The sequence below is a fragment of the Pavona decussata genome, unplaced genomic scaffold (assembly GCF_977016875.1).
Source record: "Pavona decussata unplaced genomic scaffold, jaPavDecu1.1 SCAFFOLD_8, whole genome shotgun sequence".
NCBI classification, from domain to species: Eukaryota; Metazoa; Cnidaria; class Anthozoa; order Scleractinia; family Agariciidae; genus Pavona; species Pavona decussata.
The window spans coordinates 376,993-404,446 of NW_028145431.1; the positions used below are offsets into that span (position 1 = coordinate 376,993).

Consider the following 27,454-nt stretch of genomic DNA (forward strand, 5'->3'; position numbering starts at 1 on the left):
TAGAGTTTGGATTTAATAATAATAATAATAATAATAATAATAACAATAATAATAATAATAATAATAATAATAATAATAATAATAATAATAATAAGGCTTTATTCAATCTGATCAATGTAAACATCGATACCATGAACAGGAGATACCAGAGGTTATCCCTAACGAGGGTATCCCCTTTTAAATCAAAGCAATTCAAATCAACTCAACTAAACACAACACAAATCAAATCAAATCAAATGTTAGTTTTTGAGGAGAGGGGAAAACCGGAGTACCCGGAGAAAAACCTCTCAGAGCAGAATAGAGAACCAACAAAGTCAACCCACTTATGACGCCGAGTCCGGGAATCGACCCCGGGCCACATTGGTGGGAGGCGAGTGCTCTACCACTGCGCCAACCCTGCTCCCCTTAGCTCCCATTTAGCTTCTTACCTTAGATAACAGTAGATAATAGTAAAATGAAATTTCTTCTTGCTTAGTATAAAGGGGCGGTATTAGCTTTTTAAGCCCCGCTTTGAGTAGCCAAAAAATATTTTTTTATCAAGTGTCGCTTTAACTACCCAGTAGCGTAATTGAATACGCGTAAGTATGTCAGTTGTCTATCCTGTATTAATTTAAGATAGTATTATATTCAGAGATGTTTGTTAGGGAACAGAAAAACCACGATGTATTTTAAGTGTTGGACTATGTGTTCACTTGTAAGTTTTTATCTTATTTTCATGTTTATAAGCTTTGGTCAGTGTAGGCGTTCCAGGACTGCCTGCAATTTATTCTCGTTAAGTTTATCACGGTAATTAAAAATGTCGATGTAGATTAGGTGCGTGAGGAAACCCATTGACACTGCTGAAAAGAGCACCTTAAAATTAGTAAAATGGCCAAGTTTGATAGTCTTGTCTTTTAAAATAGCTAAGACATAGTGTTGTAAAGTCTGATAATTTTATAGACCGTTTCGAATGGAAACGGGCAAGTTTTGCCCGACTGCAAAAATTCTTTGATTTACGGAGCTATATTTTCGCTATTTTAAGAGACAAGACTCTCAAACGTGGCCTTTTATAATTACTAAGGTTTTTTTGTTAAATGGCCTCCATCGAAAGTTCAAATTACTGTGATATTAAAGGAAGGTCTATATATAGTGAGCACTGACATCACGATCAATTCAGAGCGAGTGAGCTTAGTTACTTAACCCTTTCACTCCCATGGGAAATGTCGTATTTTTGTAAAACGGCAAAGGTTTTATCTGTGGCATTGAATAAATCATTCCAGCTAAGACAAAGTTAGTAACAGAAAAGAATGAAAAGTGTTTAAAACGAGAAAACAAAAACCTTAAAATGCATCTCACTTCTCGTATACACTGGGTATATCCCTAAACTATAGCTTAATTTGCAGATCTCAGCACATAGTTTCTTGTCAAATGGTGACTTGGTCTTAAAAGTGTAAGAGGAAAAAGTTACAAAAACTGGAGGGGTGGTTAATCACGTCTTATGTAGGAGGGGGGGGGGGGTAAGATTTTATGCTTCCCTTGTGCAGATCTCGCCAAGATCTGTTTGGTGTCCAAATTTTATACAAATTGACCCAATATTGAGCAAGTAATGACTTCTTGTGCCATATGGAACTCTTGGGAGTGAGAGGGTTAAGGCTAGTGTTTGCCATAAACAGTCAAATTGGCATTTTGACAGGTAGCCTCTCAGTATGCTAGGCAACCAATAGGATTAGGTTAGCTCAATGTAGTGAAGGAAATAGAAGAGTTTACAGCTGCAAAGTTAGCAGGTCACGCGACCTTAAAATCTACAAAAATCAAAATTTTAATCAATGTAAATGCCACTAGGCGTCTTGGCTCCCTCAGGTCACGTTGCTGATATGTTGAAAGCGGCGTCTTCGCGTTGTCCTTTGAGAAGCCTTGAGGAGAAAGTGAGTCCCGATAATATATCCGTCAGATAGCGACTTGTTGTTACAGTTTGATTTTCTAATAAGTTTGTGGACGTTATTTAATAACGCATTTTTGTGCATTGTATTATTACGACACGTTTTTGTCGCATATCTTTGGCAAAATAAAGTTATTTTGCGGAGCTATCATTATTGTTATGGCGTCCTTTAAAGCCAATACCAGTTTGATTTTCTGAGATCATTTTAGGCCATTTCATGCAATGGATGCGCATCACCGCAGATACAAACGCTCTAAAGCTTCGAGCGCTTTAACTTTCGCGAATCATTCTGGGACAGATTATAAGCGGTAGTACTTGAAGTCTAAGCCACAGCGTCTGTGTAGCGAGACAAAATCGGCTTTATTCAGTTTATGTCGAGACCTTGTTATGCGTACGATAAAATATCCTCCTGAAACACAAATACTGACGAAAACTGCTAGACGAGAATAAATGAAAGTTCGGACTTTTTCGCCCATTGTAAATTCTTGACGTTCCTTGTCAGAGACGAGGTTAGACAGGAAGTGGAACTGGCAGATAAATTGGAAATCGATTGAAATGGAAAACTCTTCCTTTACCGGATTTATATCAATTATACGAGCCATTCATACATGCAGTGGTTATCCGTGAATCCAGGAACAATACTGATAATTCAATTTTTATGTTTATGGAAACGTACTTTTGGCCATCAGGATTAAGGACAAACGAAATCGTCTTAAGCTTGATTGCTATCAGAATTGAACTGAATAAATAAAAAGTTAAACCATTGCTAAGACAAACAATATCCGTTGTCAGCACGAAGCCCTTATTTAAACATATTAGGTTTGATTTTCCGTAGCTGGATTGCGGAAATCATTCTTTGTACGGATGTCGTGTCGTCCTTGCCGATCGCCAAAGTGGACCTTTACGAGCAGCATTAGCTCCCTTGTCGCAAGTACACTTTATTTCCCTTATTAAGAACGTCTAAGTTTGAGGCTGAGGCAACGTTCCTTATTTATTTTGCAATTTGAGCTTGGAAACGTTCTTAAGATGTAATAGCACTTCAATAAATCGATGCATACATCATACCTGGAGACCATCAAAGAACAACAGCTAGCAATAGTCGCGGTAATGTGGATTGTATAGACTACGATTTTTTTTACTTGAACCGTTTTCAAATAAAGACGCTCTTAACGGATTCTCAGCCTGGGGTATTTTCTTAGTATGTTGTTAAAATGTTCAGCTAAATCTCAGCCTCAACATACTTTAAAAAAAGTTTTTATTAGAAAAAAAAGTGTATGGGTCAGAATAATCACGAAAATAACCAACCGTCTTCACTGACAACAGGAAAACCTCGAATAGCAATCAGGAAAGCAGATACGTCATAAATCTCTAGAAAAAGGTCATTTTGTCTATTTTTTTTATCCACCGGAAGATCATCATGATCATGAACACAAAGTGGTCCTCCCAGTCTGAGCCAATACATTTGCCTCATAATAAATTGACGTATAGGTAATAAAAAGGCAATGGTTATGAAGCCCGACAAACTTCTTTGTTATATTTCTGTTAGCATTTTTGGCCTTGAACGTGCACAAACCACAATAGATTTTGAAATGTGTTGGAACAACTGACCAATAGAAATATTCCTGTTAACATATTCAACTATAGTGTGAACATTGAAACTAAGGATTGTGCACGGTCGCGGCCCTTTCAACATAAATTACAGCACAATTGTTGTCAATGCAAGGTTTCATAACCAGTCCCTCAATTAACTATGATTAACGGTAGCTAATCAGTTGTCTCGCATTTCGGGCTCCGCACACCTCATAATAACCCACAAAATTGACGAGAGATCAGTTGGATCACTTGCACCACCAAGCCGCCTGGCTCTGTCTCGTATAACTTGTTTCGAAAGTTCTGGTGTAATTTTGTCGATCTGATTTTCAATGACGAGCGTAACGTGGGGAGATCGCCAAAATTACCGAGGGGAGCGAGTGAGAGAAAGACCGGTTTGAGTATTATTTCTTGCTCCTTCCCCCTCTCTCCTCCCCAGAGGCTCCTTTCTAAAAAAGGAGCGAAAAGTCGGAAATGGGAAGGTCCCGCGCGTTATTTCACTCTCTCCAGTCCCTTATTTGTCTCTTTTCGAGAGCGAAAGAGGCCCATGTGGAGGAGAGAGCCCTTCTCCCCTGATTATTACCCCCACGGTACTTGTGGCGCTTTCCTCTCGTTTTGCTCGTCATTACAAACCAAGATGGCGCAGTTAGATCTCGACAATTGCATTGTTTTCATTAAGTTCCTTCTCTCCTACTCTCCTACGGCGTTTCCATTCAATCCGCCGTATGGCGCCCACAATCACAATTGCAATTAAATGATCAGATTGCCAGCAGCTATTTAGAATTAGAACCACTAATTTCGTTAGACCTGTCAGTATCACGCAGCTCTATTGTTTCAGGGCAAGGGCCCATTGTTCCTGTTGTTTGTTCGTTTTTCTTTCCGTTATAGTTTTTCAACCATGTTGTTCCGGCTGAGAGCTGCACAGCGTCGCATGACTAGTGACTTACTAAATAAGTGTTTTGAACGAGAAGACATTTGATCGATTGCGCGTCCAACTCACGAAACAACTTGTGAACACTTTTATTCCTACAATTGTACATATGAGTAAATGAAATAAACACAACCACCATATATTTACGACGGAAACATTCCCGAGTCCCCCGGGGGGCTGGCTTGTTTGAGCAATGTAACTTAAGGTAAGTTCGTGACCCACATTTCCTTTCGGTCTGTTTGCAAAGAGGTAGTTCACGTTTTTGACGAAATTTTCATCCACAAACGTTTTACAAGCTAGGAGTAACTCTCAATGCCATCTTACGTGCCACACTGGTGATTGATAACTAGGGATTAGGAGACAGAAAATCGCGTCTTCAGTCGGTAAGTTCACAATTTTGCTTTCGCTTTCGTCAGTAACCTACATTCCACTAATCACTGGAAAATATTGAGCCTATATGTTCCGTTTACGCTTCTTCGCTTCCGTGTTGGTACATGAGTGTGAAAGTGCCAATAGTATCTGGTCCGTGTAATATTGAACAGTGAAATTGGAAGTAATAGCAATGAATAATTTTACCAATTCTGTATTAACCTGGGAAGAAACATTTGAAGCAGTACATGTATTTAACGGCTAAATCCAATTCAAACCAGAAACTGAGGTACAGCTTGTGGGCCTGTTCATGCACTGTTCTTAAGTGACGATATGATTAATTCTCCGATGCAACGCAAATTATCCTAACATTCACAGGAAGGCCCTTGACTGAATCATCGCATGATTTGCATTGCTGAGCGAGATGTGATAATCAACTGTTTCTATAATGTTACTTCGTTCTGGTTCCTTGCGTAACACTCAAAAAATTCATCGGCAGTTTGATACGTCTGGTAACTGAAGGGAGCAAGAAAAAGAGGGTGTTACTAAAACGGTGAATGGGGAATGGGATAATGGAAATGGGAAATAGGAGATCATAGAAATTGAATGAGATTTAGAGAACTATTGAGGTCAGTGGTGATTACGTACGATTTTTTTAAAGATATTATCAAAATAACTGTTGACATCCATGCCACTAAAGCTAATAAATGGTGAGCGAATCTTCAAGTTACTCAGACAATTGCTTATCAACCTGGACGTGAGCAAGTGAAAGAAGTCATGAAGACAGCAAACAGAAGAAGAGTTGAACCTTTCTTGTTTTAGTTTTAGACTGTGAGACGGCTCTTAGTTTCGTTTCAGAGAGGCGACCAACACAAGGCGATGTTTAATTACCCGAGATCAAAACTTACAGCCAGGTCTGTAAAAAATCTGGCATCTCTCAACATTTTGTTGGGGTCTTGTCACAAAGCATGGAATTAGGTCTGAATCTCGGGGGTAGGGGTGCCCAAGGCAACATAGTTTCACACGGGGTAGGGGAGGGAGAAGGATTTCAACAACAAACTGTAGCGAGCAACTTTGAACAATAACCCTGATAGACTAAACAGATAAGACAAAGAAAATGTGAAGCAAAGCCGATCCAACACAGGGTTTTATAGCGATTTGGTATAATATTTTGGCTGTAAAATGTAAAGATGAAAATGCCAGAAAAAACAATGCCTACTAGTGCAAAATACAGTCGGACCTCTATTAAGCGGCCACCCTGGGGACTTTGAAAACTGGCCGCTTAATAGAGGTTGGCCGTTGAATAGAGGTATCGAATACAGCACTTTACTGACCAAATAGTAATTCGGGACTTTGGAAAGTGGCCGCTTAATGGAGGGTGGCCGCTTAATAGGTGGCCGCTTAATAGAGGTCCGACTGTAGTATGATAACATGCGAAATAGAAGACTTGCCAGTAAGAGGTTTATTAACCTTTCTGGTGAGTAGCAAGGAAACCTGTGAGGAAAAACGGAAGCAGTTGTTCAAGTTTAGTAAACCTATCAACTACTGAATACAGAGCTCAAATCCTAAATAAATGAATATTAACAAAATTTACTTTTACTTTTACTTGCGGCGTCCTTTTTGAATCTGCAGCGCGAATGCATATTTATAGAATATAATTTAGAAAAAAAATATATACAGGTTATTTACCGGCAAGGGTCGGTCCGCGTAGGAAAAATACTGTGCCACGGTTAGACCAAATCATGGTGAAGAAGTTTTCTTTGTCTGCTTCATCTGAATAAACAATTTCACTGTAACATTTCAACGAGAAATTTCAATAACACCACTGCAGACAACGATACGATGCTTAACGCAAATTGCAACTTCTCACTTCTTCTCTCACTAGTTAGCGTTCTTGGTTACCAGGATCATGGTCAAGAGATAGAAAAATTATGCCCGTTCCTGGGACCAATCACATGGTAGGATTTCCAGGATGCCACCATTCGCTCAGGAACAGAGGAAAAAATAATCTGATTTCTTGAACGATGAACTGTAGGTATTACGCCCAGCACGAGAAACTCAAGAAGTTATATTGAAAGGGCTGAAAACTTTTAACCTAATGAAGCTCCTCTTCTTTTTTCAGAGTCCATGTAATTCAAGCCGACGATGATGAAGCGTTTGTGGATTGCTATCTGCACTTCCTTGACCTTTGTATCTTGGGTTTCATCCGACAAAGTGGTGCTGATGCAAAGACCAGAATGCAATTCGTGTGACACGGTGTGGACCTGGGACCGGATTCCAGTCAAATCCCCCGCGGTTAGTTTCTGCTTCCAGTGTACCCACTTCCCACGTGTTACCTTCTTCAAAATGTCCTCTCAGTTTAATTTTGTTGTCCTGTGCAGGTCTCGAAAAAAGGCAAACAGTTGGCAATACTTACGGATGCACCCTTTTCTCCTGCCCGAACTTCACCTTCATCCGAGGGACAATGTTTGGTCCGTTTTTTAGAATGCTTTGTTTTTGGCCTAAACAACTTGTAGAAACCATTAATTATTAACACGGGAGTTCTAAGCTAGACGAAATGGAGGGAGGCATATATGAAAGAAAGAAGAAAGGTTATAGTAGCAGCGCCCATTTTGTCCATAAAAGGGTTACCATATCTAATAGACATGGTAAAAAATTAATTAATGTACCTACACGTATTTAAGGTCGCTATAAATATAAGTACAACCGAGAAAGAGTAAGAAAATCACATAAAAAGGTCACCTCGTGCTTAATTCCGCCTTTCCATGTTCTCTCGCAAACACGGCAGTGCTGTGTGGAAAGATCACCTAAACTAAACTACAGTCGAACCTCTCTAATACGGACACCGAAGGGACAGAGCCGAAAGTGTCCGACTATTAGAGAGGTGTCCGCTTTATAGAGGTCATGAATATTACGTCACTTTCAAGGCTCCATTGATGGTATTGAGTGTTCTTTAAGTCAAAACCGGCTCAAACAATTCATTGAAGTACAAATCATTACAATACAAGCTGTACAATTCCAAAAACATTTGGCAAACTCTAATACAGTTTCCGAACAGTAACATATTATAGAACAGTAACAAGTGTAGCGAAAGCTAACATAGTAGAGTATTTAATGAAAATTCTTTGTTATTGATTCATTTTGCGTTAAAGAAGTCTGTAATGTAACGACAAACAGGAAATCGTGTTGAATAAGAATTGTCATCACTGGAGTGTCCGTAATAAAGAGGTTTGTGTGAATTTTCTCTCTGGGGCCAAGATTTCGTGTCCGTTGTCCGTATTATAGAGGGTCCGTTTTACAAAGAATGTAATGGGCATTTGCCCGGGACCAAGTGAACTGTACGTATTAGAGAAGTGTCGGTATTACAGAGGTGTCCGTAAGGAGAGGTTCGACTTTACATGTTTATGTGCCGTGACTTGGGGGATTGAAAAAATCAAAACATTATGTACACTGTAGGTAAATATTAAAGACGGGATCGGCTATTTAACGAGTTACGATAGTTTTTTTTTTTTTTTTTTTACGCTCAAAGTTATTTTTGCATTGGTTTTGTTCACTTGATTCCAACTGGTGAATAAATGAGAATGATGAATCAATCAGTAAGTGACATAGGCATACTCGGAAAAAAAAAATCCGAGTGCTCCTATCAGGCGTCAAGCCTAAGACCTTCCCATTACTAGTTCGGATGCTCTACCACTGAGCTACAGGAGACTCGTGGGAGCTGAGGCCATAAACTGTAGGTTCATGGGACAAACATCCTGCATACTGCTAGGATTGGAACATATGCCAGATACGGACACTCCGCCGGAAGTTAAATGACAGCCGAGCAGTTTCTATTATCATACCAGGCATCGTTACTGGGATGCTAATAAATGAACGACATTCAATGGGGAGTACACATTAGAGGGAGGGCTCTAAGGCGAAACATTATTTTAGATTGCCTTGAAACATGTTAAGTTAAATTTGGGTCCTTGTGAAAAATAACTTGTTGTTGTTCAAAGTTAGTTTTTTTTATCTTCTTTCTTTTAGTGGAAACACACAGCATCGGGGAATTATTATACCACGTGTGATCTTATCTCCTCTTCTCTTCCAAACAACTGGTTACGAAGTGGGATCATTCCAGTTAGAGAAGGAAAACGATTGGATGTTACTGTCGGGTATCATACAATTGCGTGTCGTGATCGTCAACCGTACAACTTCTGTAACAATTCTTTTTCTGCTTATGTCTGGGAATCAAACACAACAATCGCCATACCTGACCCCATTACCAGCTATAGTTCGTATAGAAGATTTGCCACTTACAAGCATCCGCAAAACGCGGACCACTCATTAACAATACCTCTTCACGTAAACAGCAAATTTATTGCGCTGGGATTTCACGACCAAGGTGGTTGTAGAAGATTGTATTCCGTGAAAGTTTCTTACGATGTTTGTGTTGGAAAAACCCTTAAAGACAGCTTAGTCTCTCTCCCGGAAACATTACCTCCGTTAGGAAACTTGCGATCAGTTCCAGTTGAAGGAAAATGTACGACAGATTCCGTCCAAGCTGTGCAGGGCAGTATAACTGTTCTTTGTGAAAGCAGTGGTGAATGGAACACGAGTCTGCTTGAAGGAATACAGTGTCTTTGTAAGGAAAACAGGGAGAACACTGGAGGGATATGCAGTGGTATGTTTCTTTTCGTTTGTTTTGTATCGAAAGAATGTTCCCTCCCGCATTCCCGGTGGGTTGTAGAATACTGTTTCGGCGTCTGTTTTGTTCACGCATTTTTCTCTAGAGCGGGTGGCTATGCAATCGAATTATATAGTGGAACGTGGTTCAGTAACACGAACGCCAGAGGGACATACAGAAGTGCCTCATGATAAACGTCACGGTACAAATTCCATTGATAAGCATCAGAACGATGTTTAATATCATAACTTGACGAATGATACACCGCTACTTGAAACTCATTAACATGCATTGTACGCATCGGTTTTACGGCTACAGCTTAATTTGGTAAGGTAACTACGCGTATTCTGCCTTAATGTGACACTCTTTCGTTTTTTTTTTTTTTTTTTTGTTCTGAAATGTTAGAATGTTCACCTGGCACGTACAATGACGGAGAGGGGTTTAACTGCACTGGTAGGTCATCAGTTGATCGTTTATAATTACCTCTGTCGTGTCCGTTCGCTTGACCGTGATGTGGGTCTGCTGTTGAAATAAAATGATCTAAAATAAATTTTCCGAGATTAGAACTTTTTAAAAGGGGATGGTGTTATACCCCGTATATAAAATCTGCAATTCGCGAAGCGCATCTTAAAGAAGAAAAAGTATATTATAAGTGTTGGAAAATTAGATGCCACTCTTTGTCCATCATGGTTATTTAAGACTGGATGACACGTGAAACGAAAGCAGAATTACTATAAGCGTAAGATGTTAAATTGACCTATTACTTGGCATGGTTCGACGTAAAGGCAAAAAAAACAAAAAAAACATCCTTTCTTCCTGTATTTGCGTTTATGCTATCTTGTTGGGTCACCCTTTTAAACCTGGATAACGGTATCACAACTGAAGGCACAGTAAAAGAAGAGTAAGGTTTGGTTTCCAATTAGGCAGGCATGCACTAGCACAGGTGTAAAAAATGATTTAGGCCCGTGCTAATGAAAATAATAAAATAACCTTGTATCTGTTTTTTTAGTTGAGTTCGTTTCAGCTTAATGTTTGAAATGTCAAATTTGACGCTAGTGAAAACCAGGCTCATGGGCGCTGTTGCTTTGAATCTCACCGCGTTTTAGCGACTTGCACGAGTAAAGAGTCCTGTCCCAATGGTTATGCCAGTGTGTCCTTGTTTTTTTACATGAAGTCATACCATCTGAAGTAAGAGATGTGGTTGCGTCATTCGTAAATCAAAACTCAGCTGTCATATCTTGGTCACCTCCTGCTGCCATTGGTACTGAAACTGACGTGCTTTACGACATTGAGTGCCAAAAATCATGCGACTATTATGGCAAGAGTTGTGATGACGAAGCATGTGACAGTAAAGTCAGCTATCTATCACAGACGGAAGACTTAAACACGACAAATATAACAATAACCAATCTGGCTTCCTTTGTAAACTACACCTGCAAAATTAGCGCCAAGAACAGAGTCAGTAAAGTGGCTGAAAGGAATCACGGCGTCAAGGGAAACTTTGCATTAGTAAACCTGAGGACTAACGGAACTGGTAAGTTATAAAGGTGCTAAAATACCCACGATGCGATGTAGAATTATAATGCCGGCTGGCCATAACTTTAGATACAGGCAAGGGACCGTTATTTTTTACTTTGGAACTGTTTTAGGATACAATAAATGTTCATATTTCGTGAATAAAGAAGAAGAATTTCACATCAATTTGTGAAAATTTCATTCTTCTTAATCTCAGAATTTTGCGCGAGGCCCCTCTCCCCCCCCCCCCCCCCAAAAAAAAAAAGAAAAATCCCATAAAAATTGAACGGTCGCTGGAGTTATTTACTGCTTTCTCGCCTTAAAAATATGTCATCACCACCCTCATTATTCTACCTTAATTCTATCTTCCTTTATAACATAGCTAGTAAATTCGTGCAATCAAATTCAATTGCACGAGCGTGCTTCATATTCCTATTGAGCACGCTGATGACGTCAGCAAACAAATGCCTCGAGAAACAAAATTTTCGCGAGTTACTTCGTGCATTCAAACTCAGGAGGAAAACTTAAGTTCTTTAAGTTCTTTAAGAAGCTAGAGTTGCTCTCGGCTACGCCTCGAGCAACTCTTACGCATCTTTCGTGCTCGCCAAACTTCCCGCGTGCTTCATATCTCGATGAGGCACGCTGTCGACGCATGAATCAATTGTATAATGTACAGAGTTCTTGTTAATAACCGCTTGTATACTGACACGGCTGTTTTAAACGTCTCTCTGTACTTGCTATCTCGTTATTAGAGCGGTTTTCAGTCTACTGTCGAAAGTCAACTCTAGTTTACTCGCGCCACTTTCCCAATAATTAAGAATCAAAGTCAAAAACACTCGTGCCTTTCTCACACAGAAAATCCCGCACTTGGCGCCGGTAATATGCCTTTGCTTGGAATTTTGATTGGTTCATTGCGATGCTTACGTTGGTTGGGATTGGCAGAGTAATTATGGCTTTACGACACCATATGTAAAATGGCTTTATAAAACATGTAATTAGCCATTGTTCCGGGACCGAAGTGAAGGTACTAGAATAAATTACTGTTCTGTAGATAAAATAGTTTTAGGTTCAATTTCGGAAGGTAATATTGACATTGATTAACCATTTCTTTACCAACCATAGCTCCCGGAAAACCGGAAGTAGCTGCCCTTCTAGATGACGATGGTTCCATTGCGTTGTCATGGAAACTTAAATGCAAAAACGGCAAAATTACAGGATACCGTGTGACATACTTCAGAATGGATGAATCTTCTGACACCAAAACCTTGATAACAAAAAACAAAGAAGTGCAGATTAAGAACCTAGCCTCGGGAAAAACTTATGAATTTCGGGTAAGTTGTAAGGTTTTGATAAAGTTGATAATATCCCTGAAAGGGGAACTTCACTTTCTATAGAGGAGGCGGGGGGGGGGGGGGGTGGGGAGAATGATGGAATAAACATTTTTAGTTCTTTCATTTTGATTCCCTCGTGCCCCATCCGCCAATCCACAATCCAAATGGCTATCAGCAGGTCATCTGACTTATTGTTATTATGCGCAGTAAAACTATCTGTCTGCACAGTATCAGAAAGCAACACAGGGCGCATAGGGTAACCTGTGAGCCAAGCGAAACTTAAAATAGCACGTGAATAATATATAAAATATATATACATATATAAAAGTCATAGTCTAGATGTCTGAAAGTCTAAAACTCATACAAATGACTATTCATGGCTGGTCTATCAATCTTGGTATAATATAACATTATCATGTTACTACTTTGAAAGTTCTTGCAATGTTCAGCATCGCCGATAAAACCCCCTTCTGCATTCTCTCTAAGACTTGAGTAGTATTTCGCCCAACCAGTGATCGCACACTAATCTCTGTCTCTTCCGACCAGCCGCCTGGCACATCCATGATAATATTATACTGGTGCACCTCATATCATTTATATTGCTCCTTCAGTTCCCACCTTAAGCGACCATACTTCATAGTTTTTTCCTCGCTCTTCATCTCTCGATTACTAATTAATGGACAACTCATCTCTATGGTTATGATTTTCTTGCTCTATTATTATTATTATTATTATTATTATTATTATTATTATTATCTATCTGTCAAATTTTGGTTCAGTGTCATTCGCTTTGTTAAAGTTATCTCAAATAAACCGTTTGTTCTCTTTAAAACCCTTTACACAGGCCTTAAAGGGCTTGAGATGTTGTTAACAATAATAAACCGCGTCGCCAGTCTGAAAGACTAACTAAGTCAATCTCGTCCCAAATCTGACAGGCCAACCGATTAATGTGCTGGTTGATTGGATCGTTGGATCGTTGGACCCTCTGTTATTGTTTTTATTTTTATTTTTTTACAGGTGTTTGCCCTGAACAACTTTGGAACAGGACCGCCTGGTGTAAAAACGTTTAAAATTCCAAATGGTTCAGGTTGGCTGACTTTTATTAGTGGCTATTGTAATTGCATTATAAAGGAAATAAAGGGAGACGTAAAGAATCGACCATAAGAGGACACAGAAAGTGTCTGAGCCCCAGATGGGTTTTGAACCCTCGACCCTCTGTGTCCTAGATCGGATGCTCTAACCTCTGAGCTACTGAGGACTCGTTGGCGAGCAAGGGTCATTATTGTAATTGCAACAACATTTAACGATATATTTTTCTGTAAAACCACACTAAACGTGATCCGTTTTATGTTGGCCTCATACCAGCCTCTACGTCAACTCATCCCTTTTGAGGTCGGGAATGGAATATTCAACTGAATATGGCTGCATCGATTTCAACGTATTTAGACCTTCCTAATTAAGTACCATCAATCAATATCTGAAAGTAGGTAAAGAAGACCTTGGTAAACAATCTTGAAGAAAGATATCTCTATTAATTTGGACTTAATCCTTTTGCTAATTTGCAAAAGGCTTTTCTTCAGATAATACTCCATCGAACCCTGCCACTGTTATTGCCATTTCTGTGACCGTGTCTGGAGTTATTATTTTGATTGTGCTGACCTTGCTTGGTACATGCATCTATCGACAAAGGTAATAGTGCACATTCTTTGTTTAGCTTAAAGGTCTTATTGAAAGTGTAGATCAATCCATCAGAGCTCTTTAGAATTATCCCACCTTTTTTTTTTTTTTTTTTTTTTTTTTTCTTGGCAGAAAAACTCAAGCCAGATTAGAGAAAAGATTGGGGGATTTGCAAGCTGCAAAAGGTGAACCGGAGCGTTGCATGTTGAAAAGGTCCTCAGCGTAGTGTGCAGTTGAAATGTGCGCCCAGTGTCATAATGATATCAATTGCACGAGGATTAATGGTCTGTTGGATACAAACTCTACAATGACCAAAAAATGGTGTTATGTAAATCTTTTGCGCTCGAACATTAGGTCATTTAGTTGATTAATCTAGAATTATTAAAAGAAGTACATAAGCATGTCATGTAGAAGTGTCTAGTTGGAAAAACATTTTCAATTAATAGCAAGACGGAATCCCAAATCCCAAACTGTCATGCATCATCGGCGTAGTAGTAGACATGTATTGCTCCGATGTGTTCAGACGATATCTGGGTAATATCGTTATTGAAGCCTGAAAAAGGCTTCAAGAACTCCAGAAAAACTCGCATTCCCCCTTCCCCACCTCCCAACTCCCGCTTCGAAATTTTAGATTTCAAGAGCATCAAAGCTATTACCATCATTTAAAGAAAAAGGTAACCTTGGTATATGGTCCCTCCAAAACCGTTTCCTTTGTAGACTCGTTTCTGTCGAAACAAGTATGTTGTTTGCTTGCCTGCAGAACAGGCGTTATTTTTGGCGTTTTTCAGGCGAGTAGAGGCGCGGCAAGCCTGAAAAGCGCACAAAAAAATAACGCCTGTTCTGCTGGCTAGTTGTTTGTTCGTTTTGTCGTTCTCGTCATTTCTGACATCACGATTGCATTGTTTCAAGTGAATATTGCCCATGAAGCAGAAGACATTCACATGGAAGTTGTTATGCATAGAGCAAATTCGGATGACATCGTACATCAACCTGCTGAGTACATGGATATTAGTAATATTTACTCATTCGAACTGGAACGAAATGATATCAAGTTTGTGAGGCTACTAGGAAGCGGCAACTTTGGTGAAGTTTTTAAAGCGACCATGGATAACGACACTGTGGCTGTGAAATCCCTTAAAGGTGAGACCTTTATACCTTTTTTAAAAACAATGTCGATTTTGAATGTACCGCCGTTTTAGTAGACAAGCAATTAACATGCTTGGGAGAAGTGTTTCTCTGACTAATGGAGTGCTATTGAATCTCTCCCCCTCCCCCATTAATAATTTTGTTTTATTACCCCCTTATGTCAATAAAGATACTACAACTCCAAAAGACAAAGTTGACATGGTTGCAGAACTGAATGTGATGAAAAGCCTCAAGCCTCATCCTCACGTCTTAAAGCTCATTGGCTGCTGTACTTTTGGTGGTAAGTCATTTCGTGAAACTGTTTGTTAACGTCGCCAGCGTTCTTTCCTGTAATATTTGGTTGAACTTTTTCCCCTGGCAAACTGCTTATTTTATCAATGCAACGTGTCTGCGGCATGCATCTCAAACTCCCCTGATTCATTGTGCGTCAATAGGCCCTCTTCTGATTGTACTAGAGTATCTACCGTACGGCGATTTACTGGGGTACCTAAGAAAGAGCAGAGGTCACTCAGACAGTTATAATTCAGGAGAGAACCCTACATCAAGGCTTACTTCGAAAGATCTTTTATCATTCGCTTGGATGATAGCCGATGGGATGAATTATCTGGCCAAAATGAAGGTAAGATGTCACCATTTCAAAGTCTTGATGACAAGATTGGAAAGATAATCGTTTTGTTGACGTCATCGTTATCATCTTCACCATCATCATCATCGTAAGTTTAGATGGGTACGATGTGTATTGTCCTTAATATACTTTCAAATTTTCCAGCTAGTTAAAACTAAACAAAAAAATTTATATAACATGAAGTAAGAACCTAGTAAAATGACATTACCTTTCTTTAGTATGCTTTAGTTTTTACAGCATTCAACAGTGTGTAGGAGGTACATGGCCGTTACATACTCTTAATAGACCATATTCGTATTCTCGGTATTGAACTGGAACTAGTTTGCACACGAGGATTGTAAGGGGGGATTTTTTCACATGGAAATGTTTAGTATATTCCTTCGCAACAGCCTCCGTGGCAAGCAAGATCCACTTTGATATCGAGAATACAAATATGACTTATGACTGAGACATGTGACTGAGCTTGACATTTGAAATTTTCTCCATCCGGCTAAACTCATCCACCACATTTGATAAGCCAACTTAACTCTACCACTTTTCCCTTGCAAAACAGTCTCTTTTATGTAATATTGCATTATATTTTGTATCTAGATTGTTCATCGCGATTTGGCTGCTCGTAACATTCTTGTTGGTGAAGACAAAGTTTGTAAAATTTCAGACTTTGGACTTGCTCGTGACGTGAATGCCGATATCTATGTGCGAACGTCGCAGGTACTGTTTGGTTTTCATGCCACCATAATCCTATTCAACTCTATTCAACCCGGGGGGGGGGGGGGGGGGGGACGAGAAGGATTCTTCCCGAGCCGACCGGCTTTGAACGTTTACAACTTTCGTGAAAACAACACGAAACGTCGGGTCTTTTTCGGAAATTGATCTGGGAATACTTTGTAAACTAAAAGTAGCTAGCGAAAGGAAATGGAGGGAAAGGAATTGGAAGGGGGAAAAAGCGATGCGTAGACGATATTCTAACAAGAACAAATAATAGATTGAATTGAATGGTGATGATTGGTCAAAATAAATTAAAAACTATAGTTAAATGATAGTTGCGATCCGTTGGTTCTTTTTCCTCCCCTGATTATCATTATGATTATTACTTTGATCATTATGATGATTGACTATGACTACAAATAATTATGATTATAATTATTATGATTATTGTTCTGATTACGTTTCTTCTAAGGCTCGGCTTCCAGTCAAGTGGATGCCTCCTGAATCTCTATTCCGTGGTGAATCCAGCACTATGAGTGACGTGTATGTAACTTTAATTTATGCCATGCAGTGGTTATCACTATCGAACGCCGCTATTGTACGACCAGCCGGATTGTAGCGTAGCAGAAATACATCTCTTTTCTTAACTTAAAAATGTCGTAGTTGTATTTTTTTTTTAAATTTGTTGTTTTATTAATAGTTTCAATTATGTAAACAATAAAAGAAAGGCAAATTGGATTTTCTTTGAGCCGTATAATCTTGGGGTCGTCCTTAAACAGAGGTGAAGGGAATAGCGAGAGATGGCTGTTCCAGCCAGAAAGACAAAGAGAACTCTCGAGCAGGGTGATGTACGAAACACTGTTAATTTAAAACTGACGTCTTAAGTTTTAATAGAGTGATAGAGGAAATTTTTGGCATAAATAGGAAATGATTTAACCTGTCTTAACAGAAGATGGATAACATGCAAAAAATAAAATGTATGAACATCACCTGTAAATCTCAAAAGGAGCAATAAAACTGCATCACTTTGACCAGAAGCCCATAATTTCAGAAGTATTCCAAATGGAATGATGCGTACCATTTGATTTTCCGACTTGAATTTCCATATTTTCTATGTAAATGGTAAGCACCCCTGTTGTCTAAAACTCTCGCGTAGGATGTGTACAAAACCCTGGTAATTTAAAACTGACGTCTTAAGTTTTACCAGATTGATAATAATTGTCCTTAATGTAGGATGTTACTAAAAGCGGGAACGGGGAACGGGGAACGGGGAACGGGAGTCTGGGAACGAGTGTACAGCGGTAATCCCTAAAAGAATTCAAAATAGGCTATTTAATGCAACTTAAAGAGCGCCTTTAAGGTTTATCTCAGATTTTTTTGGCAGATATTCAGGGTTAAGTTTCATAACAGGAATTTAGAGTGATTGTCAGTAAGAATCAGAGAAATCGTGGCCAGGGTCAAAAAATCGATTTCGCTCATACTTTGTCAGTTTGAAGGCCTAGGCAAGTAACTGAAGGATATACAGTTGGGTTTTTTAAAAAATAGTCTACGAAAATCTGTCATCTTACGGGAAGCTCGGAACTCGAAATTTTACACTTTTCAGCTTCTCGCTACACAGACGTTTACATAGCTGCAAATCTTTCCTAGGTATAATTGAATACATTGATTCCTCGTCAGTCAAAACATTTTGCAATTACTTTCATCTCTACTCGTTGGTGAGCGAACTGTGCTCGGATTAAGCAGACACACTTTTCTCAATTACGCAAAAGTAAAATAATCCAAACCCAGCGAGGAAAAAAGCTGACCGTTAGTGACTCAAATGCTCTGGTATTTTAACAAAAGACAGTTGATTTTTGGGTTTGCGGTTTTAACTCTTTAGGATCTAGCAGCACTTTCGCACGATCGCCGATCAAAGTTCAATAAAATTACAATTCAGTGCCTTTGAAATCTACAACTCTCCAGCGCGTGTAGAGAACAATGCAATATTTGCTTTTCGTGGGAACAGTGACTTCCGATTGGCTATCGAAGGCTGATAAAGCTTCTCATCCTTTATAAAATTAATGTTAATTGTTCCAGATTGTACTGCTATTCTGATATTTTCTATTTTTTCAGCACGTTAACTGGGGAATCTGGCACATCGTTAAGTAAGATATTTTACAATATGACTTATTTTAAAACAACGGATATAAATATCTGTTTGTAGTCAATTCGCTCCTTACACAGATTGGGGAGCGAGATAGATTTTATTTCATCTCGTAGTAATTTTGCTGTTTGTTAGTTTGTTTTACCTGTGATTACAGTAGTTAACATCAATATATTTTATAAAATGTTAAAAGAGTTTAAACCCTCATTTTTATATAACCTTTGGCCGAGGAGTTAATTTATCGGCTATTTTGCCTTTTTAAGTACAGTTGTAGATTTCAAAGGCACTGAATTGTAATTTTATTGAAATTTGATCGGCGTTCATGCAAAAGTGCTGCTAGATCCCAAACCGCAAACCTAAAAATAAATGACTGAACTGTCTAGTTTGAATTCTTATAGGGATTTCCGCTGTACAGTCGTTCCCAGACTCCCGTTCCCCGTTCCCCGTTCCCGGCTCCACGTTCCCGCTTTTAGTAACATCCCTTAATGTACTTGAAAGTCGTTTGGTTTTAGCTCCACGTAGTGCTGGTACACTAGAATGCAACACGGTCTCTTTTGTTTTGTTTTTTTTTTGTTTGTTTGTTGTTGTTGTTGTTGTTGTTTTTGTTTTTCTTGAGATTAACGGAGCAAAACGAGAAAGACAGAAAACCCGATCCCGCGAGACTTGAAGTGTAAATTTTCGCGCGGGATCCTCGCACGCTCGTTCCAGACTTTCCCTTCAAAGACTGCGCGTTTGGCACGACTCAAAACTGTTTTCAGTCTAAAGTTACGTATTTATATCATTTAAAGGCACTGAATTACTTTTGATAAAGGAAAGACATGTTACTTGTAACCCTAAATATCCCACAATACTACACACCTAATGATACCATATTTATCCATCTGATGATGCATTTATTTTAAGTTGCTTTTTGAAAACTCTTAAAAGTGTTTCGTTTTCTCTCCGTCACAGGTGGTCATATGGTATTGTCTTGTGGGAGGTATTCACAATAGGTAAATGAAGACCATTTGAATTCCCAGTTTATGAAAAAACAAAACGCATAATCTGCAAGTAATTAGATCAGAGTGATGCTGTTTCTATTTCACAGGTGATTCACCATACCCCGGTATAAAGGCTAAACAAGTAGCGTCTTTGCTGGAAAGCGGATATCGCATGCCACGACCAATCCATATTTCTGAGGAACTGTAAGTCATTTGAGCTGTACGGTAGATGTCATATTTCTCAGGTTAGCAGTATTTTTAAAGCTAAGAGTTCCGACTGACTGACCGACCGACTGACCGAATTACCAACCAAAACTATTGGAGGGCCGACTGACCCCCAAAAAACTACAATGCAACCGACTGACCGACCGACTGATTGAATGTTTGGGTGGTTGGCTCATTGATTTGTTGGGTAACTGACCGATTTTTAACCTCGCAATTTCCACCGAAAACTGCAGCATTACCTACAAAACGGTATCTTAGTGTCAAAAAACAAAGAATTCCTTCCTCTCTTATCACAAAGTCAAACAAACGAAATAGGGCTAGTGTTAAAAGAAGCATCGTTATCATAGCAGCATTTCTCATTAAAGTTTGATCCATTTTTTAAAGGTTTTCCATCATGTCCGAATGTTGGTCGGAGAAACCTGAGGATCGCCCTACATTCCAGTGGATCTGCGCAGCCGTGAATAGACTGATAAGTGATCAGAAGGTATGGGGAATGATTTGTAGGTACACGGAACATACTACTCAAATAAATCAAGATCGAGAGTTTTTCAGTTGTGTTTAATAAAACATTGCTTGGACTTTAACTTTAGTTGTGTGAGTGTGTCTATTTCGTTTTCTTACAAATTGGTGTTCTAATTCGGGTTGCAAAAATAGTCTACTTGAAAGTAACATACTCTTCGAAGTTTCACAGATTTGAGCAAAGGAATATCAGTAACTAATGAACTTTGTTTTTTCCTTTTCTCAAAACAGAATTACGTCAACCTTGATGTTTATAATGATAAAGATTACGTCAACTTTGATATGTTCGATTGAGCTGCAAGAACTTTATTTCATACAGCTATTTCATTTGCAGTTGTTTTGAGGCTTGCGGAAATTTCCGGTTATAATTTAGTGATTTTCGGAAACCGTACATTTAACAAACTCAGTGATGGGTCAAATCTACAGAAATTAAATTAAATGTTTATGGTATTTTCACCAATCCTATGACACTGAAAACAATGAACATAAATAATTTCGAATAGACCGTATTTGTATTGAACTGGATCTAGTTTTCAATGGACGCTACATTTGTATGTGAAAAGATTTCCCTTGTTCGTAAGCAATTTCCAGTTCGACACCGCGAATGCGAATACAGTCTAATGCAGAAGATTTACAGCTACCTACGCTACCTTTCGATTATTTTGCATAAGCTCGAAGCTTTAAAATCCGACAACATTAATTGTTAATGAATAGCTGTATAAATAAAGAGACCGATGAAGACCGATGATCATGAAGTCTGCTAAAAGAACACACACAACCTTAGAGTTTGGATTTAGCTTATTACCTTAGATAACAGTAGAATGAACTGAAGGCGTGTCTGTGTATTTTTTGGTACTGTAGAAATTTATTCTCGCTTATTATAAAGGAGCAGTGTTACCTTTTTTAGCGCCACTTTGAGTAGCCAAAAACATATTTTTTATCAAGTGTCGCTTTAACTGCCTAGTAGCTTAATTCAATACGCGTAAGTATGTCAGTTGGTTGTCCTATATCCTATTAATTGAAGATAGTATTAGATGTTTGATAGGGAACAGAAAAACCATGATGTATTTTAAGTGTTGGATTATGTGTTCACTTGTTAGTTTTTATCTTATTTACATGTTTATAAGCTTTGGTCAGTGTTGGCGTTCCAGGCCTGCCTGCAATTTATTCTCGTTAAGTTTATCACGGTATTTAAAAATGTCGATTTAGGTTAGGTGCGTGAGGAAAACCCATTGACACTGCTAAAAAAAGAGAAACTTAAAATTAGTAAAATGGCCAAGTTTCACAGTCTTGTCTTTTAAAATGGCTAATATATAGTTTCGTTAAGTCTGAACATTATATAGACGTTCGTATGGCAACAGGCAAGTTTTGCCCGACTGCAAAAATTCCTGGATTTACGGAACTATATCTTCGCTACTTTAGAAGACAAGACTCTCAAACTTGGCCTTATTACTAATTTTAAGGTGCTCTTTCCAACAGTGTAAATAGTTTTACGTTACATGGCCTCCATCAAAATTTCAAATTACCGTGGTAAAGGTCTATAGTGAGCATTGACATCACGATCAATTCAGAGCCAGTCAGCCTAGTTACTTGAGGCTAGTGCTTGTACAACCAATAGGTTAGGGTAAGCTCAATGCAGTGAAGGAAAGAGAAGAGTTTACAACCACAAAGCTAGCTAGCCGGTCACATGATCTTAAATTTCCAAATATTAAGATTTTAATCAATGTAAATGCCACTATGCTTCTTAGCTCCCTCAGTTGAAAGCGGCGTCTTCGCGTTGTCCTTTGAGAAGCCTGGGGAGGACAGCGACTGATTGTTACAGTTTGATATTTTAATAAGTTAGTGGACGTTATGTAATAACGCATTTTTGTGCATCATATTATTACGACACATTTTGCATATCTTTGGCAAAATAAAGTTATTTTGCGGAGCTATCATTATTGTTATAGCGTCCTTTAAAGCCAATACCAGTTGATTTTCTGAGATCATTTTAGGCCATTTCATGCGATGGATGCGCATCACCGCAGATACAAACGCTCTAAAGCTTTGAGCGCTTTAACTTTCGCGAATCATTCTGGGACAGATTATAAGCGGTAGTACTTGAAGTCTACACCACAGCGTCTGAGTAGCGAGACAAAATCGACTTTATTCAGTTTATGCCGAGACCTTGTTATGCGTAATCCTGAAACACAAATACTGACGAAAACTGCTAGACGAGAATAAATGAAAGTTCGGACTTTTTCGCCCATTGTAAATTCTTGACGTTCCTTGTCAGAGACGAGGTTAGACAGGAAGTGGAACTGGCAGATAAATTGGAAATCGATTGAAATGGAAAACTCTTCCTTTACCAGATTTATATCAATTATACGAGCCATTCATACATGCAGTGGTTATCCGTGAATCCAGGAACAATACTGATAATTCAATTTTTATGTTTATGGAAACGTACTTTTGGCCATCAGGATTAAGGACAAATGAAATCGTCTTAAGCTCGATTGCCCTTGCAAGGAGGTTATTGAACTGACCAAATAAAAAGTTAAACCTTTTTTAACACAAACAATATCCGTTGTCCGCACGAAGCTCTTATTTAAACATATTAGGTTTGATTTTCCGTTGCTGGATTGCGGAAATCATTTTTTGTACGGATGTCGTGTCGTCCTTGTCGATCTCCAAGGTGGACCTTCACGAACAGCCTTAGCTCCCTTGTCGCAAGTACACTTTATTTCCGTTATTAAGAACGTCTAAGTTTGAGGCTGAGGCAACGTTCCTTATTTATTTTGCAATTTGAGCTCGGAAACGTTCTTAAGATGTCCATTTCCGGCTCCGTGCACCGCATAACATTCCCGAAATTGCCGAGAGATCGGTTGGACCTGTTGCACCACCAAGCCGCCCGGTACTGTCTCGTATAGCTCAATGACGAGCGTAACCTTGGGAGGTCGCCTAAACTACCGAGGGGTAGGGAGTGGGGTAAAAAACCGGTGAGAGTATTTTTTCTTGTCCCTTCCCCCTCTCTCCTCCCCAGAGGCTCCTTCCTTAAAAAAACGAGCGAAAAGAAGGAAATGGGAAGGTCCCGCGCGTTATTTCACTCTCTCCAGTCCCTTACTTGTCTCCGCTTGAGTGCAAAAGAAAGAGCTCTGCGTAGGAGAGAGCCCTTCTCCCCTGATGATTACCCCCACGGTACTTGTGGCGCTCCGTCTCCCCACAAGGGCCCATTTCTCCAAGTTGTTCCGGCTAAGAGCTGCAAGGTTTCGCATGACCATTGACTACTAAAATAAGTTAAGGTGGCCGAACACAGTTTGCGCGCGCTTCTGTTAGTGCTATTAAGCGCGCGCTAGGGTTGTGGTACGCAAATACGGCGGTCGATAAAGTGATCCCTCAATTTCACATGAAATGGATAATAAAGGTAAGTTTTGATCCTAAATAACTAAGTTTCTTGTTTCTGGACTCTTTTTCTTTTCTTTCCGAGCAAAAAAGTCATTCACCGAGACCTGTTGCATGCTTTTCAACTTTGCCATGAAACCCAATTAAAGCCACGCATGCGCATTTGACCAAAAAATTGCGACTGGTTGTTTTCGTGGAAATGAACTGTTTTCTAAGGAACCGCTCATTAGAATTTCGTAAAATTTGGCATGAAAATAGTTCCCTAAAAGCGTAACTCGCCTACAAAGAGAAACCTAAATCTAACAGAGGATATCTTCACAAAACATTAAAATGCAAAATCAATATTTACAGGAGATCTGTCTGTTAAAATTACATGAAAATAGTGCAACTGTGTCAGTGTTTTGTGAGTTTATCTGGATACAAAAAATGGAAAAAATCTAATGAGTACTAAAAATAAAGGAAACCTACAATATATGGACCTTTAATAGTTCGCTGCGTTGCCATGGAAACGATACTTAGCTCGACAAGACGTACAAAAATCCATTCTTTCTTAGTTAGTCTTACACCATACCAATTTTGGGCGCCCAGAAGTACATACTTTCCAAATAACGTCTTCTAACACCTGTACACTAAAAAACTGTATTCGGCCACCTTAAATAAGTGCTTCGAACAAGATGATATTTGATCGATTGTGCGTCCAATTCACGAAACACTTGTGAACACGATAAATGTCATATGTCTCTGTTGTTGTTGACTTTCAGGCTTGAGTTGCGCTGTACAAGGCGGGAGCAGAAGTTCGTTTTCTGAAGTTCAACGCCATTGGTACGGACAACATCAACTAGTTTTCCCGGGAAAAGCTTATGTCGTCCTCTTGAACCTTCTCAAAACTTCTCAGGCATCAAGGTTCCACTATTTTGATATCTATGGACAGCGTGTAGTGCAACACTCCTTTGAGATCAGCACAAAGTACGTCCAATGCGAAACTGATGTTGGATGGTTATTGATCGCCTCCGCTAGCTCTGACTGGTGTGTTTATGAGCAAGACTTAATACCGTTACCAGTATAATCTACAGCGAGAAGACGATGTCGACGAATTTTAACCACTACGGTAAGATAATGTATTTTATTTAAAAAAAAATCTAAACTGACGCTGCATAACATTAGTAGTAGTAGTAGTAGTAGTAGTAGTAGTAGTAGTAGTAGTAGTAGTAGTAGTAGTAGTAGTAGTAGTGTAGTATAGTAGTAGTAGTGTAGTATAGTAGTAGTAGTAGTAGTAGTAGTAGTAGTAGTAGTAGTAGTAGTAGTAGTAGTAATTGCTTTATTTGCATGACCACAAGATTTACAGTATTGCAAAAGCTTATATAATCTAATTACTAACAAAACAGTGTAAAGTATCATAACAATATATAATTAATTCTAAGTTACATCATCAATATCCAATAATAGCCTGTCACGTATAATCATACATGAAGAAATAAACTTCATAACCAGTTTGTTTACATTATAGTCTTTAGAGTTCATCAGTAGTCTCACAATGTCTGATGTCGATTTCGTTTGAATATCAGGTATCATTTTACTTATGTCTTCATAGAGTGTCTGCCTCTGTAAAGAGTAGCAACTACATTGAAACAAGAAATGAGTTTCATTTTCCACTTGATTTGATTGACACAACTGACATAATCTTAACTCTCTAGCAAGATGATCTTTCTGATATCTACCAGCTTCAATTCTGAGTTTGTGGTTACTTAATTTAAACTTAACTAGGTTTCGTCTATCAGGAAAATTTCTTAAATGAGTTAAATAATTAGACGAAGAGTATTCATTCTTGAAAACCTTATAGAACTCTAACTTTTTTGAGTGTTCAAGGTTGTGTTGCCAGAAACGTAGATACTTGTTTATCATACCAGTTTCAATTTGCCTTATTGTCTCATTGCTAAAATTTTCAGGATTTAGATCAGATGAATAGTATTTTTCTAACATGCCCATAAAATTGGAGTAAAAAACCGGAATTATTAATGGAGTGTAAATGTTTTGACATCAGAAAAGATTGCTTAACGATAGAGTCATTCTCCTTATTGTTTAGGTAAACAAAGTATTTCATAATTTTTTGGTTTATTGCAATAAGTAATGGATATCGCCCTAACTCAGCCCTACATGCTAGGTTAGAGGCTTTGTTGTTTACCTCCAAATAGCGTTTGCAAAACTTTAAATGTACTTTTTCTAATGGGGAATTATCCCATGTTTTGAACTCCTGCTTCGTGTACATACCCCAAACCTCACTGTTATAGCTTAGGATCGAGAATATCATCGTGTCGAAGATCTGAGATGCTGTGTTGGGATTTAGTTTACTGAGGAGTGTGTGTTTTTGGATGTTAGAGAAGGCGTGCATGGCCTTTTCTTTTAAGTGATCTAACGCAAGAGTGAAATTTCCTGTTGGAGTTAAACGAGTTCCTAAATAAGTGTATTCCTGAACACTTTCAACAGGTTCGGTGTCTATTTTAAAATTAATGTCAACGGATTTCTTTGAGCGTTTCTGAAAGATCATTACTTTCGTCTTCTTAGGATTGATTTTTAGCATCCATGATTTGCAGTAAGAAGATAGCGTATTTAAACAGTTTTGCAATCCTGTTTTGGATCTCGACAGAATGATTAAATCATCAGCATACAGAAGTGAGTTTATTTTCGTTCCATTTGGGAGGACAAATGGATCAGAAAGCGCGTTTTGAAATGAATATGGCAGATTGTTAATATAAAAGTTGAATAACAGAGGACTTAGAATATACCCTTGACGGACACCCCTGGAGTACGAGAAAGATCGTGTTTTGTTGTCTCCAATTCTTATAGAACAGCAAGAATTACAATAAAGAGTTTTAATTAGATTGTAAAATTGTCCTCCAATGCCAGCACCGAGTAGCTTGTAAAATAAACCAACGTGCCAGACGGAGTCAAAAGCCTTGCGGAAATCTACGAAACAGGCATAGACCCTTTCTTTGTGATAGTGAACGTATTTATCTAGCAGGGCTCGAAGAGTAAAAACATGGTCTGCAGTGCGGTTTTCAGGCAGAAAGCCAATTTGTGAGTTGTGCAATATTTGGTTTTCTTTTAAATATGAGTGTAGACGTTGATTTAAGATTGAGCAGAACAGTTTTCCGAGGCAACTTGATACACAGATGCCCCTGTAGTTTGTCGGATCATTCTTGTCACCAGATTTGTAAATGGGGGCTATCAGGCCTTGGCACCATACATCTGGCATCTGTCCAGATTTTACGATATGGTTGAAAAGTTTGATGTAAAGAGGCATTAGTGTTTCAAGGCTCGCTTTGATCATTTCGTTCCTTATTCTGTCGGAAAAGGGCGATTTCTTATTCTTTTATTTTTTCACAGCTTGGCGTATTTCCTGTTGAGTAGTAGTAGTAGTAGTAGTAGTAGTAGTAGTAGTAGTAGTAGTAGTAGCAGTAGTAGTAGTAGTAGTAGTAGTAGTAGTAGTAGTAGTAGCTTTTAAATTCAAACCACGTGTGGCATGCATAGGCATTGATCAATGGCTTCCTTAGATTCACCTCAATCAGTTGTGGCAGCGTGCGGCTGGCCAGTAAGTTTGCTTTGAACATATCAGAGCAAAGAATGTTTGCTGTTGTTGTGGATAGCAACTTCATTGAGCCAGACCACAAAAACTATTAAGTTATGTACTTAAAAAAGTTGCTAGCCAATGCGAGGCCTTAATAGAGGACGG

At 38.8% G+C, this 27,454-nt stretch overlaps 2 protein-coding genes and 1 long non-coding RNA gene across 9 annotated transcripts in view; 2 read left to right on the forward strand and 1 right to left on the reverse strand.

Annotated features, from left to right (window-relative positions):
- LOC146488716 (ephrin type-A receptor 7-like) overlaps window positions 1–27,454 on the forward strand; it is a 148,988-nt gene that overhangs the window by 14,701 nt on the left and 106,833 nt on the right. Inside the window, exon 2 of one of the 5 annotated variants that reach the window (XM_085113101.1) lies at window positions 4,740–4,822. The gene's annotated coding sequence lies outside the window, so the exon portion shown is untranslated. Of the gene's footprint in view, window positions 1–4,507; window positions 4,827–27,454 lie in introns of those variants that run through there. The other 4 variants (XM_085113133.1, XM_085113139.1, XM_085113109.1 and 1 more) reach the window with 4 other exon arrangements.
- The window catches only part of LOC146488717 (ephrin type-A receptor 7-like), a 115,351-nt gene that overhangs the window by 14,689 nt on the left and 73,208 nt on the right, over window positions 1–27,454 (forward strand). Inside the window, exons 2-18 of one of the 3 annotated variants that reach the window (XR_014865302.1) lie at window positions 6,931–7,103; window positions 8,835–9,471; window positions 9,880–9,927; window positions 10,649–11,008; window positions 12,112–12,320; window positions 13,338–13,407; window positions 13,889–14,009; window positions 14,130–14,182; window positions 14,907–15,137; window positions 15,313–15,423; window positions 15,578–15,762; window positions 16,360–16,479; window positions 16,949–17,019; window positions 19,571–19,611; window positions 19,707–19,803; window positions 20,209–20,308; window positions 20,575–21,938. Coding sequence is in view for 2 of the 3 variants with exons in the window: in XM_085113076.1 (XP_084969202.1) it covers window positions 6,954–7,103; window positions 8,835–9,471; window positions 9,880–9,927; window positions 10,649–11,008; window positions 12,112–12,320; window positions 13,338–13,407; window positions 13,889–14,009; window positions 14,130–14,182; window positions 14,907–15,137; window positions 15,313–15,423; window positions 15,578–15,762; window positions 16,360–16,479; window positions 16,949–17,019; window positions 19,571–19,611; window positions 19,707–19,803; window positions 20,209–20,308; window positions 20,575–20,637 (2,667 nt within the window). In the remaining variant the exon portion in view is untranslated. Of the gene's footprint in view, window positions 1–6,930; window positions 7,104–8,834; window positions 9,472–9,879; window positions 9,928–10,648; window positions 11,009–12,111; window positions 12,321–13,337; window positions 13,408–13,888; window positions 14,010–14,129; window positions 14,183–14,906; window positions 15,138–15,312; window positions 15,424–15,577; window positions 15,763–16,359; window positions 16,480–16,948; window positions 17,020–19,570; window positions 19,612–19,706; window positions 19,804–20,208; window positions 20,309–20,574; window positions 22,284–27,454 lie in introns of those variants that run through there. The other 2 variants (XM_085113076.1, XM_085113085.1) reach the window with 2 other exon arrangements.
- Window positions 6–27,454, reverse strand: part of LOC146488719 (uncharacterized) — a 159,299-nt gene continuing 131,850 nt past the window's right edge. The window contains exon 3 of the long non-coding RNA XR_014865311.1: window positions 6–1,892. This is a non-coding gene — a long non-coding RNA (uncharacterized LOC146488719). The remainder of the gene's footprint in view (window positions 1,893–27,454) is intronic.